Below are 14,409 nucleotides of genomic sequence, written 5' to 3'. Positions count from 1 at the left end.
TAGCCCATTTCCTCCAAATGGAATTTGTCAGTCTCCGTATCTCCATTTGTTTAACCCTTCTCTCTTTGCGATGTGTGCATGATATGACAACATTCGTTTTCAGTCCCCAGATTTGCCACATCTGGAGATCTGAATCACATCTTCCTTGGCATCACTGTCATGTGGCTCACGTCTGCAACATGGCCAGTTGTGGATTCATTTGTCATGCTATAAACGCCTGAGGCTTTGCGGTTTGAAAATGTTTAAAAAAAAAAAAAAAAGGTAAAAAAAGGTAGATGAACAGTTGTAATCCAAAGCAGAGGCATTCAGCCTACTGTTTAATTAGACTAAGCCATATAAGCCTTATATTGCAATATCATACAGAACAAAGAGGATTAAGGATTTAAGCTTGGTAAGGGACGTTAAGCCATTGTTGAACCAATACACAGTGGTTCCATGTCACTGGAGGTCTGCCTGCGCACAAAGCCGATGACAATCAAAACACAGAAGAGGAAGTAGTAGACCAACTAAAACATGTTTAATCTCATATTTTCCTCACTTCCTTTCTCACACACACAAATGCACACAAGCTATATTTTGGAAAAATGTTGAGTTTTCTAAAATGAAATATTTGGCTGAAGATGATAATAATTTCAGCAATAAATCATGTTAGATTATAATTATGATACAAGGCGTCTCAAACCATAGGTAAATTCTCATGATCTTCCTTTCTCATTCGGATAAAATAATATAAGCAAGTGTAAAGTGTGATCGATCTACCTGTTTACATACATTGTCTACAAGTATCTAAAAGAGGCAAACTCATATTTTGATAGGTGGTTTTGTAAACCATAGAATATGCCATGCCAATGCATTCCTCACACAGCATAGTGCCAGCAGTGTAGAGTGCATGTTTCAGCCCCATGGACAGCAGTGCCTGGGTTTTGGGGGTTCAGCAATGAGGTAGACCTGAGGTCCACTCAAACGCGTCTGACAGAAGTTACTAATCTAATTATGAGGGTGCAGTGAGATACTCGATGGGGTGGACGATACTTTTCTCGTCAATCATCAACCAATCCTCTGTCGTTAACACAATGGAAAGGTCAAATGGTGTATTATCTAAATGTTGAAAGTGCGTGGGCGACGGAGATAAACAACATGGTGCAGTTTGAGTCCATGTGGCGGGTCGTGATATGGGCACTGGAGCTGAGTGTTTGAGCAGGTGTGTCTGGGCAGGGGTGATGTGGATGTTTCTGTGCATCGCTATGTTGTTGTTTGTATGTGTATGGTTTGTATTGTTTAAAAAAATACAGAAATAAAATCTTTACATTTTGACACCTCTTTCAAACTCGACCAAGCAATTGCAGTCATTTGTAATCATTTAGGATAGGCTACTCATCAAAAGTAGACACTACACCACTGTTCTGACTCTCATTCCTTATTGATGACAGTGTGATGAATGATTCATGTTTAGATTCTAAAACACCCAGCGCCCCACACAGCTTTATCAGCTCTGCAATCTGGGTACATGACATCACTTTTACTCTGAACTAAATTATAATTTTTTAAATCTAGATGGGACATAAAATATTAATTACAGTACGGAAAAGAACGGGTTGTACAAAGGTGCTGGAAATATTATGCTTTGGCCTACATACCTTAGCTACATCACTGAATATTAAATTCATTCTTAACTTTGAAAGCAGGGGACAATATGATTCAGTAGTCATATTAAAACAATATATGACAATATATTATGATATGACAATGACAATATATATATTTTGCTTTTGTTTAATACATCCTATTCCCTCTGTACATTGTTTCTAATATTCACATATTGGTGCACAACATAAGATATTTTGATATGATATCATCATATTATTTACATATAAAAGTTCATTTTGAAACTAATAGTCATTCAGAGGTGTAGGGCTGAGCGCTGGATACAATGAGCAGTGAAGCACAGTCATGGCCATCAAAGTGACCCTTCTTTTCAAGTGGCATTAGTGCGCTTTGAAGTCCGGCAAACTATTTTCTTAAACGCCTTACGGAAATCCCTGTTGAAAATTGTATATATGATAGGGTTCACGGAGCTGTTGCAGTAACCAATCCAGAAGAAGGTGTTGAAGAGCGCACCGGGGATGTAGCAGCTCTCCCTGCAGATTGCATGCAGGCTATATGTGAAGAAGAAGGGGAACCAGCAGAGCACAAACACCCCCATCACCACGGCGAGCACGAATGTGAATCGCTTCTCACGCATCTGGGCCACTTTGGTCTTGGACGAGGCCACCGCAAGGTGCTGCCGCTGGGCTGCCAGGGCGGGGTTGGCGGCATTTTTAGGGTCTTGGAAAAGCTGCGTGGCACGCGCCGAGGCCCAAGATAGGCGGCAGCTCTGGCGTGGGCAGCAGTCCGAGCCCTCCACCTTCATTCGCTTGGAGAAGCGGTGGTTACGGGGCTTGTCCGATGCACAGCAGCTCTCCTCCAGGTCGATATCATCCAGCTCCTCCTGCCTGTGGTGGTCCTCGGAGCTCTGGCTACTGGGGCTCTCTATCTCCATCCGCTCCTTCCTCATGAAGCACGTCTCTGACTGGGAGGGCTGCCTCTCCAGGCCATTCTTAGCCACGAACACCGTGGAAGAGCGCTGCTTGGCCACTTTATAGATCTTACAGTAGACTAGGATCATGATGAGGCCCGGGGCAAAGAAGGATACGAGGCAAGAGGACAGGATGTACCAGGTCTCGTTGTTTAACAGACACTCGTGCTCATCATGCTTGGTCATGATAAGAGGCGGAAAGGAGATGACGGCGGAGATGACCCACACCATGGCTATCATGGACTTGATACGCTTGGGGGTCCGCTTCAGATTATAGCTCACTGCCTTGGTGACAGACCAGTAGCGGTCCAGACTGATGGCGCACAGGTGGACTATAGACGAGGTGCAGAAGAGTACGTCCAGTGCCAGATAAAAGGCGCACCAGGGGCTCCCAAAGTACCAGTAACCCATGACCTCATTGGCAAGGGAGAACGGGATGACCAGTGTGGCTACGAGGATGTCCGCGCATGCCAGGGACACCAGGAAAAGGTTCTGGGGTGCGCGGAGAGCCCTGCTGGTGAGCACGGCCACGATGACCAGCACGTTACCAACGATGGTGACCAGAATGATCATGGTGACCAGCAGGATGATGAGCGCAGAGCCCAACTCAGTGTGCGGGAGAGGTCTCGGTGCGCTCGAGGTGTTGGCATCCTGCAAGGTGTTGTAGGTAACGGTGATAAACTTGGCTACATCCATCATAAACGCATCTTCTCCTGGGTTATTTATAGCGTGCGCCTTTCCACCCCCAAACAGCTTAAAGCATTTAGCATTAGTCTTAAAGCATTTAATCAATGGAGACGCGCTGCACACTAGGTTGTGTGATCAGGGAACAGATATAGCCTAGAGCACATAGGTCAAATACATGAGGACCCTCAGCCTCCTGGCGAGCTGCCCTCATCTTCAGTTCCATGGAGGAGGGTCCGCAACAGCTCAGTGCTCGGTAACAGCTCCGTGCTCGGTAACAGCTCCGTGCTCGGTAACAGCTCTGTGCTCTGTACTCACAGCGTATTGAGTAAGTTTTTGCCACTATGAAGTCCGGAATCCAAATTAGTAAGTCTCCATATTAGGGTGATATTCCAGCAGCATCAAAACATTTTGTTTCTGTTATCTCTCTGTCGGTCTCGTGCTCAGTGCTGTATGTTGTTTTGTTAAAAGAGTGTCCTCCGTGAAGCACAAGGGGCAGCGCGCGTTGCGAGATGAAGACACTTCTCGTGGTATATGTGTGCATGCAGGAGTGAAGTGGGTGATATCACTCCTAAGACCAACCCATCTCCAAGCTTAGCGAGACAGAAAGAGAGAGAGAGAGAGAGAGAGAGAGAGAGAGAGAGAGAGAGAGAGAGAGAGAGAGAGAAAGAAAGAGAGGTCTGACAGTCTGAGTTTACTTTGGATAAGGAACAGTTGAAGGGAGACTGCCCGTAGAATGACCTAATTGGTTCTTTATTCAGCTCTCATGCACAGAAAGAAAGCCATTACAGCCCACCTACAGATGGTAATGGAAGTTGATTCAGAAACATAAGAATAATTTAACCATCAACTGTTATTAGCATCCATTATTTCATTTTGATAACAAATGGAGAACAGCATGAATGGCATGTTGGTATGCTGGTATGTTGACTTGAGGTGAGGTTCATGACTGGAAAGTGAGATCATTTAAGCAGGAGACAATGTGTCTGCTGACTGGATCATATGATGGTATGGTGTGTAAGGTTCAAGGCATAGCAGCTTCAGGGCCAGACAATGGACTATGTTTAGGATCATCATCTACATGATGATGATAGTAGGAGATTAGGGACAAACGAATGAGGACTAAACAGTTTTTACAATGTCACAGGTTTTTAAAATGCTTTCATAGTGTTCGTTTTCACTACTTTAACTTCAGTCATCATGCAATGCTGAGCTGATAATAAAGAGATGGAAACTGAACCAGTAACTTAGCTATGTTTTGAATAAGGATGTCTCAATTTACAGAGAAAAGCATGCCTAATTTGTCCTATCAGTGATGACATGTTGTGCACTCTATATTCACCTCTCTCTTTCTCCCATATTACACAATGAGACGGAAATGACAGAATACCTGTCTGTCTGTTCCTCAGACCACTTTTGCTGCAGGGGCAGAGTGACGTAACAGACAGAATGCTCTGTTCAGCTGTGCTGTGTAGGGCTGAGGATAAAGCTATTTACCCCATAGAGGCGTGGAGACACGTGGACGGAGCAGACAAAGCTATGACGGCCACCCAGGGTAACAGGGAAAAGCAAGGCTGATTGCAATTCGACAAAACGCAGCTCGGCTCTGAGCACGTTGCTGCAGATCTATGATTGAGTCATTTCAGGTTTGCCACAAATATCCAGGGCACTCCATTTGCTAAATAAACAGGGTGTGCAGACAGGAGGTGTGAGTGTGTTCTTATCTGAGTGCAGTGTTGTGTGTATTACTCAGAGTGGGTGTGTGTGCTTTACCCACCGGGGGTGGGGGGGGGGGGGGGGGGGGGGCATGAACGTGTGTATGTTGTCAGGGAGGCTCAGTTCTAGCCTCCCTCTGCAGGTCCCCTACCTCCCCACCACCAACCCCCCAACCTGCCCCCATCTATCCCTGAGCTGTAGCTTCCAGTGAATGCTGAGAGGTTCTCCTCACCTAAAGGGTGACTGTCAAAGTGGATCAGAGCGAGGTCTGGTGATGCAGATATGCCCCTAGTTCTCCACCTGTAATACAGACACAGCCCCAGCCCCACCTCAGCTCACCTCTGCTCCAGTCCAGTCATTATCAGGAGAACATGCTTTTTGAGATAGCAGAAGAGCAGAAAAACATTTCAGACAACACCAAAACATTTCAGACAACACCAAAACATTTCAGACAACCCCAAAACATTTCAGACAACACCAAAACATTTCACACAACCCCAAAACATTTCAGACAACCCCAAAACATTTCAGACAACCCCAAAACATTTCAGACAACCCCAAAACATTTCAGACAACACCAAAACATTTCAGACAACCCCAAAACATTTCAGACAACCCCAAAACATTTCAGACAACACCAAAACATTTCACACAACCCCAAAACATTTCAGACAACCCCAAAACATTTCAGACAACCCCAAAACATTTCAGACAACACCAAAACATTTCAGACAACACCAAAACATTTCACACAACACCAGAATTTTTTAACTCATCCAGTTGTAAGGCTATTTTTAACCTTGATGATGTGAAAGACCAGAGGGAGGATTAAGAGCAATTTTATAATTGGTATCATGTAATGTATGTGACTTCAATAAAGGCTTTGTTGTTGTGGTTTGAATAATTGTAGGCATAACCGGCATCAACTTTCCCCCCCATAAGGAGATGCAGTCCTGTACTGTGTTGTCTTCAGTATTCAGGTGCTGGCACAGTCTAGATAAAGAAAAACAGCACTCCCATTTATCAAGGTCTGATGAAAAAACACATCCTGGACTGACTGGCATTACTTCAGCAATCTCCTCAACAGCACAGAAAAGGTTTAAGGCAGCGTCAGGACAATCATCAACTACATTCAAAGAAATGTGGTTTACAGTAAACATCAGTTTTGACGGTGCCACACAGAAGAGGGTGAAAAGTTTCAACCACTGCTGTACTGGTTAGGCCAGGGTGTGACTAGGGTGGGCATTCTATGTTCCTTTTACTATGTTTTTGTATTTCTTTGTTTTTGGCCAGGTCAGCCTGACCTCCGGTTATCACCCCGAGAGTAATGGGCAGGTAGAGAGAGTGAACCAGGAGGTGGGTAGGTTTCTGCGGTCGTCTTGCCAGGACCGGACAGGGGAGTGGGCGAGATGGCCCAGAACTTACTACGCCACTCTTCTACTAACGTGTCCCCATTTCAGTGCGTGTTGGGGTAACAGCCGGTCCTGGCACCATGGCATCCGAGCCAGACCGAGGCTCCTGCGGTGGAGGAGTGGGTGCAGCGCTCCAAGGAGACCTGGAGGGCCGTCCAGGAATCCCTCCAACAAGCCAGTGGACGGCAGAAGAGGAGTGCTGACCGCCACCGCAGTGAGGCCCCCGTGTTTGAACAGGGGGACAGGGTCTGGCTCTCGACCCGAAACCTACCCCTCCGCTTGCCCTGCCGTAAGCTGGGGCCGCAGTGTGTAGGTCCCTTCAAAGTCCTGTGGAGAATAAACAAGGTGTGTTATCGATTACAATCCCTCGTTTCATGTGTCTCTCCTCAGGCCAGTGGTAGCTTGTCCCCTGCAGGACGGTGAGGTGCCGGAGGTCCCTCCTACCCCTCTGGACATTGAGGGTCCCCGGCGATACGGGCCATTCTGGACTCGAGACGCCGGGTGAGGGACCTGCAGTACCTCGTGGACTGGGAGGGGTACGGTCCGGAAGAAAGGTGCTGGGTACCGGTGGGGGACATTTTGGATCCGTCGATGTTGAGGGATTTCCATCGCCTCCATCCGGATCACCCTGCGCCTCGCCCTCCGGGTCGACCTCGAGGCCGGTGTCAGCGCGCTGCGGGAGCGCTCGGCGGTCGTCGTCACCGGCCTACTAGCTGCCACTGATTCTTTCCTCCCCCTCCTTGTCTGTTTTTTGGTTACACCTGTTGTGTATTTGCTGATTAGTTGGGATTTATTAGCCAGCCTGCCCGCCAGCCTGCTCTTTGTGCGGGATTGTTTGGTGTAACTTGTGTGCACGTCTGTGGGTTACGTGTTTCCCATTTCGTGGGTTGTGCTGGACAGTTTAAGTCCCCGTGTTTGGGGCGTTTGTTTTGTTGTACACCCTGTGTTTTCGTGGGGTTGGCTTATGTTCGCCGTTTTGTGCATGAAATTAGCACTACCCTGAACTCTCTGCTTCCTGCGCCTGACTTCTCACCCACTACACCCAGAACATTACAGCTGCACCTAGAACACATCTTCAAAATATGTGTGTGTGACCAATAAAATTTGATTTGATTTAAGCATTCAAAACTATAAGTCAAAGTCAGGGTTGCTGTGCCTGATCTTGACATCAGTGTTTGATCTAGACTTCAGTGTCTGATCTAGACTTCAGTGTCTGACCTAGACATCAGTGTCTGATCTAGACTTCAGTGTCTGATCTAGACATCAGTGTCTGATCTAGACTTCAGTGTCTGATCTAGACTTCAGTGTCTGATCTAGACTTCAGTGTCTGATCTAGACATCAGTGTTTGATCTAGACTTCAGTGTCTGATCTAGACTTCAGTGTCTGATCTAGACTTCAGTGTCGGGGACTACAGGTTGGGGGTTTCATGACAGTTGTAAACACTTCCTCCACACACACACACACACATTCACTCACTCACTCACTCACTCACTCACTCACAAGCCTACATCCCAGCCCCTTCAAGCAATCCCTATTTCAAGTTGTGAAACAACACCACACATCCTGCTGGTTGGGCTCCAGCTTCCTGCTGTGATGTTATCAACACACCTAATTAGAGGGGGATGTGCATCACAGCCCCGCCCTGACTCCCATCCCTGTCGAGACTCCCATCCCTGTCCTGACTCCCATCCCCGTCCTGACTCCCATCCCCGTCCTGACTCCCATCCCCGTCCTGACTCCCATCCCCGTCCTGACTCCCATCCCCGTCCTGACTCCCATCCCCGTCCTGACTGCCAGCCCTGTCCTGACTCCCATCCCCGTCCTGACTCCCATCCCTGTCCTGACTCCCATCCCTGCCCTGACTCCCATCCCCGTCCTGACTCCCATCCCCGTCCTGACTCCCATCCCCGTCCTGACTCCAATCCCCGTCCTGACTCCCATCCCCGTCCTGACTGCCAGCCCTGTCCTGACTCCCACCCTGTCCTGACTCCCATCCCTGTCCTGACTGCCAGACCTGCCCTGACTGCCAGCCCTGCCCTGACTCCCATCCCTGTCCTGACTCCCATCCCCGTCCTGACTCCCATCCCCGTCCTGACTCCCATCCCCGTCCTGACTCCCAGCCCCGCCCTGACTCCCATCCCTGTCCTGACTCCCATCCCTGTCCTGACTCCCATCCCTGTCCTGACTCCCATCCCTGTCCTGACTTCCATCCCTGTCCTGACTGCCAGCCCTGCCCTGACTCCCATCCCTGTCCTGACTGCCAGCCCTGTCCTGACTCCCATCCCTGTCCTGACTCCCATCCCTGTCCTGACTCCATCCCTGTCCTGACTCCCATACCAGCGACCTGACACCCCATAACACAGTTCAACCTCTCACTTCCCATCTCACTCCCAAGATTTCAACTCTCACCTACCACCACCACAATTTTGCCTGTCAGCAGCAAACACACACACACACAAACACTGTGTCCGTTGGTCACTTATCTATGTGAGTGTGCCGATATCGCATGATCGTCCATGTGTGTGTTTGTGTGTGTGCATGCATGTGTGTGTGAATGTGTGTGTGTGTGTGTGTGTGTGTGTGTGTGTGTGTGTGTGTGTGCGTGCGTGCGTGTGTGTGTGTGTGTGTGTGTGTGTGTGTGTGTGTGTGTGTGCGTGTGTGTGCACGTGTGATCGTCCATGTGTGTGAGAGTCACAGCCCTTTCCTCTTACACCAAAACAACAACAGATTCAGTTTAGTGTGTGTTTGTTTGTATGCAGGGCAGATGGCAGCTCTGGATACATACATGACTACTGACCTTTATTTAACCCAAAATAAAGGACAACATTTACCTCAGATTGTGTGCACCTTCGGACAAACTGTACTGAAACATCCAAGCTATACCATGGCAAATTAAGTTCTGGGTAAAAGGTCAAACGTCTGGGATAATTCCCTGATGTGAAATGTACCTAGCGCTGTGTGGATAGAGTAGGTTGAGACCAGGTCTTTTCTCTTGGGGAAGGGGCGGGGGGGGGGTATTGGGCCTCAGCCAGATGACAATAAACATATGGCTAATTGCCTCGGGCTAAAATACCTGGTGTAGTAATGAAAGCCAAACACGGTCTATTAGGCAGCAGCAGCCATCTGTTGTATCGACTGAAGGGTTGGGAGAGGGTGATAAATGGGAAATCAATGGAGTTGTTGGTGACGTTTCACTGATTTAATGCTCAAATTAGGATGATACAGCAGTTTCTTTTCACTGTTCTGTTCGATTGGTACTAAGCAATGATCTCCAATTCATAGGTCGTACAGGCTGTTATAACTATGTTGTTATAGGCTGCTATTGTCTTTGTCTAGGATCTTAGGATGTTATTATCTTTGCCTAGGGTCGTTGGATGTTATTATCTTTGTCTCGGGTCGTAGGATGTTATTATCTTTTTCAAGTGAAATGAACCAGAGTCTAAAAGTTTATTTAAAACACAAACCTCACAGACCTCAATTTGGAGTGAACATACTGACAAAGCACTTTCATTTAATAATCCTTTGTGCTTTCTCTCCGCAGACTTAGAATTAAACTTTTGTTGCAAGACCTTGATCATGTCTTAGAATAAAGATTCAATACAGAGTGTTCTGTGTGCTTTTAAGATATACTTCTTAATCAAAGGGGATTAAGGCTTTAGGCCTACACTCTCTATTGCTGTCAAAAAGTTATTTTAACTTCCTGTGGTGAAATTTTTTTTTTAAATGTGTCGTTATCAATAAAATGTCACAATAAGTTGCAGAGCATTCTATTTGCCTTCTGGCGGCAAGGAGACCCAGCTCCGCTAAAACCATTGACAACGGTGTGCCGTTTTCAAGGAATTGTTAAATAAATGTTAACAATTTGGTTGCAATATCATCAAGTCTTGAAGAGCATAGTCAGAACTACACATTTTTGATTATTCCTATAATGGCACAAGGAGAGACCCAAACGCAGAAACAGGAGGCAGATGGTTGCGCTCTGATATTTATTATACAGTGCCTTGCGAAGGTATTCGCCCCCCTTGAACCTTTCGACCTTTTGCCACATTTCAGGCTTCAAACATAAAGATATAAAACTGTATTTTTTTGTGAAGAATAAACAACAAGTGGGACACAATCATGAAGTGGAACGACATTTATTAGATATTTCAAACTTTTTTAACAAATCAAACACTGAAAAATTGGCCGTGCAAAATTATTCAGACCCCTTAAGTTAATACTTTGTAGCGCCACCTTTTGCTGCGATTACAGCTGTAAGTCGCTTGGGGTATGTCTATCAGTCTTGCACATCGAGATACTGAAATTTTCCCCCATTCCTCCTTGCAAAACAGCTCGAGCTCAGTGAGGTTGGATGGAGAGCATTTGTGAACAGCAGTTTTCAGTTCTTTCCACAGATTCTCGATTGGATTCAGGTCTGGAATTTGACTTGGCCATTCTAACACCTGGATATGTTTATTTTTGAACCATTCCATTGTAAATGTTGCTTTATGTTTTGGATCATTGTCTTGTTGGAAGACAAATCTCCGTCCCAGTCTCAGGTCTTTTGCAGACTCCATCAGGTTTTCTTCCAGAATGGTCCTGTATTTGGCTCCATCCATCTTCCCATCAATTTTAACCATCTTCCCTGTCCCTGCTGAAGAAAAGCAGGCCCAAACCATGATGCTGCCACCACCATGTTTGACAGTGGGGATGGTGTGTTCAGCTGTGTTGCTTTTACGCCAAACATAACGTTTTGCATTGTTGCCAAAAAGTTCAATTTTGGTTTCATCTGACCAGAGCACCTTCTTCCACATGTTTGGTGTGTCTCCCAGGTGGCTTGTGGCAAACTTTAAACGACACTTTTTATGGATATCTTTAAGAAATGGCTTTCTTCTTGCCACTCTTCCATAAAGGCCAGATTTGTGCAATATACGACTGATTGTTGTCCTATGGACAGAGTCTCCCACCTCAGCTGTAGATCTCTGCAGTTCATCTAGAGTGATCATGGGCCTCTTGGCTGCATCTCTGATCAGTCTTCTCCTTGTATGAGCTGAAAGTTTAGAGGGACGGCCAGGTCTTGGTAGATTTGCAGTGGTCTGATACTCCTTCCATTTCAATATTATCGCTTGCACAGTGCTCCTTGGGATGTTTAAAGCTTGGGAAATCTTTTTGTATCCAAATCCAGCTTTAAACTTCTTCACAACAGTATCTCGGACCTGCCTGGTGTGTTCCTTGTTCTTCATGATGCTCTCTGCGCTTTTAACGGACCTCTGAGACTATCACAGTGCAGGTGCATTTATACGGAGACTTGATTACACACAGGTGGGTTGTATTTATCATCATTAGTCATTTAGGTCAACATTGGATCATTCAGAGATCCTCACTGAACTTCTGGAGAGAGTTTGCTGCACTGAAAGTAAAGGGGCTGAATAATTTTGCACGCCCAATTTTTCAGTTTTTGATTTGTTAAAAAAGTTTGAAATATCCAATAAATGTCGTTCCACTTCATGTTTGTGTCCCACTTGTTGTTGATTCTTCACAAAACATACAGTTTTATATCTTTATGTTTGAAGCTTGAAATGTGGCAAAAGGTCGCAAAGTTCAAGGGGGCCGAATACTTTAGCAAGGCACTGTAACTAAAGGGGTAGGCAAAAGGCAGGACGAGGACAGGCGAGAGTTCATAAACCAGGTCAGAGTCCAAAAAAGTTCAAGGGGATAGGCAGGCTCGAGGTCAGAACAGGCAGAGTGGTCAGGCGGGCGGATTCTGCGTCAGGACAGGCAAAGGTATAAACCAGGAGGGCTAGGAAAAAACAGAGATTGGAGAAAATAAGAGCTAGGAAAACCGCTGGTTGACTTGGCAAAACAAGACGAACTGGCCCAGAGAGACAGGAAACACAGGGATAAATACACCGGGGACTAATGGGGAAAACAGGGGACACCTGGAGGTGGGTGAAGACAATTACAGACAGGTGAAACAGATCAGGCGTGACAATCCCATGCAAAACATTTGCACACATTTAGCTCTATCATCTGAGTTACACAGCAAGTAGGCCTAACTTCAAGCTTTTCATGATCAGTAAACATCAATTGATCATGTCATTTCAGATAAGTGAGGGTTGCCTCATGATATCTCTCGTTATTGGCCACCAATAATTGTATATTTGATTGGTTTGAAAAAAAATGGACTATACCTGACAAGTATGAGTGGTTTAGGTTAATTTCCCATCCTTTGTTGGGTCTGCCTGTCAAGCAGCAGAAGAGCGCAGTAACGTTACTGTTGGCTGATAATGTTTACTTTGCAAGTTACCGGTAGAAACTTTGTACAGTTGGCTAAAAATAGTGGTAAGTAGACCTAATGTACTTTTTTCTCAAACCAAAGTAGGCCTACCTAGTGACGTTAGCTTACATTATCCCTTTTTGAACATTGTTTTTAAGAGTATTTAATCACGATTGCTGCTGACAGACATGATAAGTTGCATTGATTAATGGAATTGGCTAGCTAGCTAATAATGACAAATTGGCTAGCTAGCTAACAACAGATCACGTCAATATGGCTAGTTAACAAGCTAACTTTCAGGGGACAAACTAGTTGGCTATATACAAATATTGTTTGATTTGATTGCCATCTACAGTGATGATGACAATAGTCTGACTGACAACTTTACCAGGACGATGTCAAGCTCTTTCTAAAAGCCTAATCTTTGATGAAGCAAGCTAAATTACACATTTTGTTTGCTTTAGCTAGCTAGCTACATACCGAACGTATCTGGCTACCTTCAAGTATCTGAAAATCCATTATTAATTGATATATTGATATTGATATCTAGCTATTTTAAGATGAATGCACTAACTGTAAGTCACTCTGGATAAGAGTGTCTGCTAAATGACTAAACTGTATAACTCTGATGATAGAGTTAAATGTGGAATAATCTGAAATGTATAGTTCATACTATGCTCTTCAAAAGGTAATGATATTAAAACCAAATAGTTATAAAATGTATTTAACAATTCCTTGAAAACAGCATAGTTGTCAATGGTTTTAGCTGAGCTGGAGGTCTTCTTGCCTCCCAGCAGCCAAATCGAACACTATTGTGACATTGAATTTCTTGTTCAATCACATGTAAGCCTCAAGGCTTTGTAATGGGCAGCTCCCATGTCTGTCATGTCGAGTGGTTGTGAAGCCAATTCATTTACTTTTATGACTTTGGTCAGAGCTACATATTTTAGATTTGTTGCATTCCTGCCACAACCTGGTACAGTGCATTTTAGAAGGTATTCACACCCCTTGACTCCCCCCCCCCCCCCAAAAAAAAAATAATTGCGTTACAGCCTTAATTTAAAATTGACATTATTTGCCACTGGTCTGCAAACAATACCCCTTAATGTCAAAGTGTAATTATGTTTTTAGACATTTTTACAAATTCATTAAAAATGAAAAGTTTGATATGGCAAGCTTAAATAAGTTCAGGAGTAAAAATGTGCTTAACGAGTCACATAATAAGTTGCATGGACTCACTCTCTGAGCAGTAATAGTGTTCAACATGATTTTTGAATGACTACCTCATCTCTGTACCCCACTCATACAGGTAAGGTTCCTCAGTGGAGGAGTGAATTTCAAGCCCAGATTCACCCACATGGTTGAGGTTAACCAATGCCACGCAAAGAAGAGCACCTATTGGTAGATGGGTACAAATAAAAAAGCAGACAATGAATATCCCTATGAGCATGGTGAAGTTATTACTTTGGATGGTGTATCAATACAGCATGTCACTATAAATATACAGGTGTCCTTCCTAACTCGGAGAGGAAGGAAACCGCTCCGGGATTTCGCCCTGAGGACAATGGACACTTTAAAACAGTTACAGAGTTGAATGGCTGTGATAGGAGAAAACTGAGGATGGATCAACAACACCGCAGTTACTCCGTAATACTAACCTTATTGACAGAGTGAAAATATCCAAACAATGCATCTTGTTTGCAACAAGGCGCTATAGTTGTAAGTAAAAAAATGTGGCAAAGCAATTTACTTTTAGTCCTAAATA

The 14,409-nt window shown here is 45.1% G+C and overlaps 1 protein-coding gene across 1 annotated transcript; it reads right to left on the bottom strand.

The window, feature by feature from the left end:
- Positions 1–495: 495 nt before the first annotated feature.
- Positions 496–3,796, bottom strand: LOC110504821 (alpha-2Db adrenergic receptor-like). Its single transcript, XM_021583644.2, has one exon. It carries the CDS (start codon positions 3,272–3,274, stop codon positions 1,976–1,978), a length of 1,299 nt encoding a protein of 432 aa, XP_021439319.1. The 5' UTR covers positions 3,275–3,796; the 3' UTR covers positions 496–1,975.
- Between the last annotated feature and the right edge of the window lie 10,613 nt (positions 3,797–14,409).

The sequence above is a fragment of the Oncorhynchus mykiss genome, chromosome 31 (assembly GCF_013265735.2).
Source record: "Oncorhynchus mykiss isolate Arlee chromosome 31, USDA_OmykA_1.1, whole genome shotgun sequence".
Classification (NCBI taxonomy): domain Eukaryota; kingdom Metazoa; phylum Chordata; class Actinopteri; order Salmoniformes; family Salmonidae; genus Oncorhynchus; species Oncorhynchus mykiss.
Note: the sequence above shows the minus strand (reverse complement) of the source record. Positions and strands in the feature narration are given on the sequence as shown.

Coding starts and splice junctions, on each gene's coding strand:
- LOC110504821 (XM_021583644.2), bottom strand. CDS start 3,274: ATGATGGATGTAGCCAAGTTTATCACCGTTACCTACAACACCTTGCAG.